This window comes from Thunnus albacares, chromosome 16 (assembly GCF_914725855.1).
Source record: "Thunnus albacares chromosome 16, fThuAlb1.1, whole genome shotgun sequence".
Taxonomy (NCBI): Eukaryota; Metazoa; Chordata; class Actinopteri; order Scombriformes; family Scombridae; genus Thunnus; species Thunnus albacares.
This window is the reverse complement of record NC_058121.1, coordinates 12,502,822-12,510,204: the sequence shown is the minus strand read 5'-3', so window position 1 is coordinate 12,510,204 and position 7,383 is coordinate 12,502,822. Positions and strand designations below refer to the sequence as shown.

The 7,383-nt window shown below is 40.4% G+C and overlaps 1 protein-coding gene across 3 annotated transcripts; it reads left to right on the top strand.

Moving 5' to 3' along the window:
- Window positions 1-531: 531 nt before the first annotated feature.
- On the top strand, window positions 532-6,512 carry LOC122999929 (F-box only protein 30-like). Of its 3 annotated transcripts, XM_044377300.1 has the most exons (5): window positions 532-680; window positions 1,981-2,036; window positions 2,332-2,359; window positions 3,029-5,170; window positions 5,651-6,512. In XM_044377300.1, the coding sequence occupies exons 4-5, from the start codon at window positions 3,080-3,082 to the stop codon at window positions 5,843-5,845; spliced, it is 2,286 nt and encodes a 761-aa protein (XP_044233235.1). In that variant the 5' UTR covers window positions 532-680; window positions 1,981-2,036; window positions 2,332-2,359; window positions 3,029-3,079; the 3' UTR covers window positions 5,846-6,512. The 3 variants fall into 3 exon arrangements, with proteins under 3 accessions (XP_044233235.1, XP_044233236.1, XP_044233234.1); XM_044377301.1 differs by lacking the exon at window positions 1,981-2,036; XM_044377299.1 differs by lacking the exons at window positions 1,981-2,036; window positions 2,332-2,359.
- The last annotated feature ends 871 nt before the right edge of the window (window positions 6,513-7,383 follow it).

Sequence of the window (7,383 nt, the reverse complement as noted above, 5' to 3'; positions counted from 1 at the left end):
ATCACCTCGACCAGCCACACACACACACAAACAACAACAACAACAACAATAATAATAATAGTTTTGAATCAGCAAATAACAAATACATTATATTAAATAAGCTTGGTCTTTGTTATAAATATACAGCTTGATAGATAAAGAGGCCAGATAACCTACATACACATACTATATTATATGTTTTTATGGGTTTTTTTGTGAAATTATACTCATCTCTCCTACAGTTGTACTGCCGAAATGTGGTCAAATGTTAGGGGTCATTTTCAACAATATAAGATGTCATAGTTCACTTTAATGTTTAATTTTTGTGTAGGCCTAAATGTTATAATCTAAGGGTTACATTTTTGCTGATAAATTATTGTTGTTGACAAATGCCAAATGATGCTAAAGTGTTTAAAAATACATCAAAACAAAAGGAGTAGGCTAACCATCTACACCATTACATGTTATATTCTTCATTTTCTTTTCTGTTATTATAAGAACAACAATACTTTTTCCCCCTCAATGCAGAATAAAAACTACCTTTTAGTCAATAAAGTTTTGAGGAGAAAAAAACAGGAGGCTGGGTCCGAGGAGGAGATGCTGCTAGCAATCATTAGCAGTTTGTCTGCAGAAGTAGCTACAGTCACAGTTAGTTATATTTTAATATAACAACCACGTTTTCCTGTCAACAAAACAATAAGGTGAGAAGCTACTCGCATGTTAGCCCGACATTATCTTGCTAAGTCACGCTTGTTGAGAGCCGTTCAACTTCCCGAAACGGCTAGCTGTTGTTAGCCAACATTAGCAATACCGGTCAGTGTAAGCTAGCTCGACATTGTTACAGAAATAAGTTGATTTAGTTGAAAAAGAACAACTGACCACAAACTGACTTGCATTAGCGGGTTGTACGTAAACTACTGCACGTCTTAGCAAAAGCTTTTATTGTAACGTTAGTCTGTTCATTTGCAGCGGTGCTGTTTATTGTAAGTGAACTTAAACTGTCAGAAACATAAAGTAGCCAAATTACAGTATATTCTTGATGGTGTAGGCGATTTATATGAGACACTTGTTTAGTAAAGTGAGCCGGTCTGATGAACGCCATTTAACCAAAGCTGATTTGGCGGATATTCACCGCAGTTGATGATTCACTTATGACAAAATTAATGATGTTATGCCTCATTTAATGGCTAGGTGATGTACAGATACTGATGTCCAACAAAAACCCACGTAAGCTGCATTTATAATAAGACTTGGAAGTGACATGAAAGCTATTCATATTCAAATGTACATGTAGTTGTATTCATATGACTGCTGTATGGATTAATAAAGAGGGCATTGAAACAGACAATAGATCTCAGTTACAGAAGTATTTTAACTGTCTCAGTACACATGAAATGATCACAATCCTGTGGCAACCATGTTGGATGCATTTAAATAAATACACAAGAAGTATCCTTTCTGTCTGTTAAAGTTCTTCAGGTACACTTCAGAAGTGTTATTAAAGTGCTAAAGTTAACCGAGATAACTAGAGTGCACCAGGTGGATCTTGGCTCCACTATCACTAGCTGTGTCCCAATTCCATATTACATACTATCTGTGTATAGGATGTACTATACACTATTTGTTATATCTTTTTTAGTTAGTGCACAATAAATCAACACATTTTCCCATTTTATACTAATAGAAATTATGCAAATAGAAAGTGCATCATTACATCAAACTACAACTTTTGAATCATACTACTAATTTAACTTCACAAAAAGAAAGCAAAATGTTTAAAATGTTTGTGTACTAAGATCTCTGCACCTTTCTCACCACTTTCTTTTAATGTTTTACAACTGTTAAGCTCTTTGAGTTGATTTGTATATTGCATTCTGGGATATTGGGATGATAATGTACACTAACAGTAAGCACAGAAATCAAGTGTTTTTTTACTGTACATACTAAATGTTTTCAGTGTAGCTAGTTTACTTTGTCACTTTCTTGTCTTTCTCCCAAAAGTAAGAAAGAAAAGGCTTTGACCTCCTTTATATCATGCCGGGAAGCTTCCTAATAAGGTACTTTTATGAGGGAGCCTTTTAGCTGTCACGTGACTGTAGTACTTCCACATAAGGCTTAGCGGGGGCACTGTTTCACAGTTGTTGTGCAGGCTCTACACATGGCAAGAGAAACAACTCCAGTGCCTCTGACAATTTAGGTTTGCTTAGTCATTCAGTATGTTTACCACTATTGACAAAATATTACATCGGTTCTACTACGTTGATATTTAAGTGTTAATTACAAATCACTGTAATATAATTAATGTTGAGGTGTATGCAACTCAGCAGGTATGATGTCATTGCTCTTTCATAGGATCGTTTGAAATTATAGAAATATGAAGGTAAGTCTTTTTCTCTTGTTATCCATCAGCATAAATCTGTGCCCTTTTTCACGAATGCACTGGATACGGTGCAAACTAGAATTTTCAGCCGTCTATCCCATTTTGCACCTTAATAACAACAACAGCAGCAGATGCTTTCTTGTGTTTAGGACAGAGTCATAGATTTATTGGACATGATTTACTGTTGCTTTACTCTTTTTTACAAAACACTTTTTATATATTATTCTCTCTCTCTGTCTGTCTCTCTCTTTCTTTAACACACACTCACACACACACCTAAATATTTCATTTTGCTTTTGGATATTAGATAGTTATGTTAAAATACATTTTGTGCACATTTACAACATTACTGCTCATAAAGCACATTCATGTACACTGGCCAGGGGTACTGTACTATATATAGCTTTGAAATTTGAATTTATTGAATAGTTTACTCTTATGCTTTGATCACTCTCCCCTACTTATATTGGCATCTGTATTTACTATTTAGTTTTAAAGTTTGATTTATGGTGCAATTCTCGTCTCAGAAAGGCATGAAACAGACTTTGGTGCCATGATATAATCTGCCCATACTACTAATTTACCCTCCTGAAGATCAATGAAGCCTTGTTTTGTCTTGTCTTATCTTTAATACATTGACATAATTTGCTCTTTCCACTTATTTGGCAGGACTCACAGCCAGAGTTATCCTGAGAAGCTTCCCACCCCCTCAGCTTGAAGATGGAGGAGGACCATGTTCATTGCATGTCCTGTGTTAACCAGAGATGCATGGTCAGACCTCAGCCAGGCATTTCTTGTGATATTATCACCTGTCCTCTGGTGTGTGGGGCTGTATTTCACTCCTGCAAAGTAGATGAACACAACCTCCTTTGCCCACTGTTAAGGGTCCCCTGCCTTAACAGTGGCTATGGCTGTCCTGTCACCCTGGTGCGCAATCAAATGTATGCACACCTCGAGGTGTGTCCTGCTGGGGTGGTGTGCTGCACTATGGAGTGGAACAGATGGCCTGTTAGCTGCCTGGACTATACTTCCTATGAGAGCCTGAGCCGTGGGGTGGAGGAGGTGGAGCAACTGGACATGGCACTTGCACTTCAGGACCAGCGTACACTACTTGAGTCCCTCAAGGTGATTGCCATGGCACCTACTGCAGAGAAAGAGCCACTTGTCCCTGTAAGTAAGGTTAACAGGGCAACAGACTCAGCTTTGCTTGCATCCGTACCTGAAGCCTCCGCCAGTGAGTTACCTTTGCAGCCTTCATCCCCATGTCCACCACAACCAGCCCAACCAGGCTCGGCAAAGGAGAGAATTGTCAGTGGAATTAATGGGCTGAACGAGGAGCATTTCGGTAAACTCTATGAGGCCACCCTTGTGACTGCTAGAAGTTTAGCTGCTGCTTTAGACTTTGTTAGCAGTGCCAGCTCCTCTGACAGCAACACACAGCGTGTAAACAGAGAAGCTGCTGAGCAGGAGAGTAGATTGATCAGCAGCAGCAACACAGACCTTCAGAATGGACTGGAAAACAAAACACCTGTAGCCGCTGATGGTTTTAATATTAGAGAGAAGGATGAGCAGAGTGTTTGCTCTAGCTGTTTGAGTGGAAATGGGGCTCAGAAAAGAACAGATGAAGAAATGGTAAACACAACAAACGGACAGCTGTCAGGAGCCATGGAGGCCTGTGTTGAGAAACCCTGTCCTGTTGATGTACAGGGTGATATGAATGCTGGTGCTTCTCAGGAGCCAGTGACCCCTCCAGTGTTGTCTCCAGTGCATGACAGCCAGGGTGTGGCACAGAGAGCTGGTCATGTGGTGCTAGAAGATAGGGGGCTAGTGCTCCTAGAAAACCATGGGCCTCAGCGGAAGTTCCACAGCTACCAGTTTTTTAGGGGCCAGGGTCAGTATTCATTACCAAATGGACGGATAGGATTCATCCCAGACAGGTCATTGTATAGATTGCGACCCAAAATGGAGGACAAGGCAGTGGATACCTCGGACTTGGAGCAGGTTGACGATCCCATGGGTCTGGGAGAGATTGATCTGATCACAGCAGCCCTGCTCTTCTGTCTGGAAGAGTCCAGAGAGTGTAGAAGGATCTCTGATACAGTCTATGTTGATGGCTATCGTGTTGACTTTGGCACACAGACTTTCACTTTCCCTGCAGCAATCTTGGTAACAAACACTAGAGTGGGTGACATGGCCTCTGCATCTGCCTGTGACCACGCTGCCCCCCAGCTCTCCTACCCCAGCCCATTCCGCACTCTCCGACTCGGCCTTGTCCTGGAAGCTCTGGAGGTCGAGGCAGTCCCACATAACCGTTATCTCCCTCCTAACCCCCGCTACCAGCACATGTTTCCCTTTGTCTGTGGCCAGTCATTCCGCCGGGACCAATTTTCTTCTCATTTCACCAATGTCCATGGTGACATTCACGCTGGTCTCAATGGTTGGATGGAGCACCGCTGCCCCCTGGCATATTATGGCTGTACATTTTCCCAGCGGAGGTTTTACCCCTCCACCGAGGGAGCCAAGGTGGTTCATGACAGGCACCTCAGGTCCTTCGGGGTTCAGCCTTGCCCAAAGGCAAAACTTCCAAGTGACACCCAATCTGACCAATTTAGTGAGCTGCCCAATGAGATACTGTGGCACATAGCTGGGTTCCTGGACAGTTTCAGCCTGTGCCAGCTGTCATTGGTGTCACGGACTATGAGGGAGGTGTGTGCCAGTCTCCTCCAGACCCGAGGCATAGTGGAGCTGCAGTGGGAGCGAACGCAATGCCATGGTGCTCATGGTACTGTGTCATGGCAGATCAAAAACAGAGTGAGTTAAAAACAGTATTATAAACCTACTGTGTGTATGTGAATCACTCATGAAAATAGTTAAAAAGTTGCATATGCTGTTGCAGGAAGCAATATTGTAAATAGCTGACGTGTCACTATAGAACAACAATAAATTCTACAGTATTCTACACACAATAAAATAATTGTGACCATATTTAGAAAATTGTCATTACATTTTTAAAGGAATACCACTCATGTTTGTGTGATACATATTGTATATAGCTGGAGCCAGCAGCCAGTTAGCACAGAGACTAGAAATAGAGGGAAACAGTTAGCCTGGTACAGTCCAATGGTAACAGAATCCCCCTACTAACCTCTAAAATGTTTTATATGTAGCTTGTTTATCTATCTGTACAAAAACCAAGGTGTGTAGCTTTACACACAGGTTTTGTAAGGCGCCCAACTAAACATCCTAACATGCAGTGCCCTTTTTTAAATTCCAACTTCTTTACTCTTGCAGGTGTGGAGATTCAGCACTGCCTTCAGCCAAGTGTGGTCATGGGGTTTCACTGATCTCCCCAGCATGTCGGACCATCTTAAGAGATGCCACTTCAACACAGTGGAGCACAAGACGGAGCCTGTTCCCCTTCCTGCCATGTGTACCGCACGAGATGGATACTCACTGCGTCGCGTCCTGCGTCACGTTAACACCTGACCAAACAAGACTAACCTCTCGTAGCTGCACGAGTGTCACTCTGGTATTATGTGGACGTTGCAATTAAAGATTATTTTAAAAAACTATTAACTCTTCCTGTATTACACTAGATTGTGAAGAAGCCTTAATGAAATAATATTTTACTTGCCACAGTGAAGGACTGCTTTTGTGGGTCGTCCCTTTGTGGAGAAAAAAAAACATTAAGCATTTAGCTTTGCATGGGTTTATGCTGCAAATGCACTTGTATTCTGGTAAGATAAAGTATATTTTCTTGAAGACAAATATGCACAATAGATTTATATTATTCTGTGTGATATACTGAGCAAATGGAAAGAGATTTAAATGTTTTCACTATCTTGCCTTTCAGTAGTAGCCATGGGAAAAAGCAGATTGTTGGTTATATTGCATTATTTCTGTGTAACGGAAGTTATGCCAGCACTTTACACAAGATTTGCTAATCCCTCCTATTATCTGTGACCCTAAATGATCTAGTCTTTCTTATCCCTGTAAAGGGTGTCAATCCAATGCAAACTGGACTCATGACAAGTCTGTTGTCTGGGTTTGTAGGATGTCAGGACATGAGTCAAAACAGATGGATATTTATATGAGGACTGCCCAATAATGCATGTGATTTGCTACCATTTAATAAAGTCTTTACATCCTTTCATGTATTTGTCTTTAAAGCTCTCCTTAGTTACTCAATATGAAACTTCATAGTTGCCATCCATTGGTGCGTGGGTTAAAGGAAAATATCTGAACTTTACCTATAAATGTTAGAATCTTATGTTGAACAGAGCCAAGTTGTCATGGTGCCAACATGTTTACACAATATTTCTCCAGTTTATGCAGACACTGTAGTTAAAATGCTGGTAAAACTTAATAAAGCCAGCAGAGCTCAACACACATTTACTTGAATAAAAAAAGTCAAGAAATGTAAATTTAATGACCAGGTAGAAGGATTAACTGTTCATTTTACTCAGCTTAGAACAATCAAAAAAGTGCAGAATCCTTTTTAGTGCAGCTTGTAAGAGGAGTAAAACCATGTATCTAAGCTAAATGCAAGTCTTTTATCATATGTATATACATTTACATATACACACTCACAAACACGATGGACAAATTATTAAGCATCCAATTATCTGATTAATGACATTTGACACGTGAAAGTGTTTGCCATACTCTACCTGTGCATGCAAAACCAAGTCGATCTAAATCTGCGTAATTACATTGGTTCTTGATGCTCCCGTGTATTGATTGACTTTACTTTACAGTCACTGACACAGACCAGTCACCTGTCAATGAATCACTGTAGATATAATGAATAGGTTGATTTGAGAATTAAACAGGACTCAGCATCAGGCTCCATAGCAACGGTTGCTCTCAGCAGCTTTGTGAATAAGGTTTTAAGATGAATCTCTGAGCAAGAAACTTTTGGCACCAGGAGGACTCCAGGGGCCATATTCATAAAGCTTCCTAGTACAAAGAGTTGCTCCTAGTGATGAAATTTTAAGAAAATTCTTATAATTATCACATTTTCT

What these genes read in the sequence shown, in the direction of transcription:
- LOC122999929 (XM_044377299.1), top strand. Translation starts at nt 3,080, where the DNA reads ATGGAGGAGGACCATGTTCATTGCATGTCCTGTGTTAACCAGAGATGC. An exon ending in CATGGCAGATCAAAAACAGA is followed by an intron (nt 5,171 to 5,650) that starts GTGAGTTAAAAA and finishes TTACTCTTGCAG; the next exon opens with GTGTGGAGATTCAGCACTGC.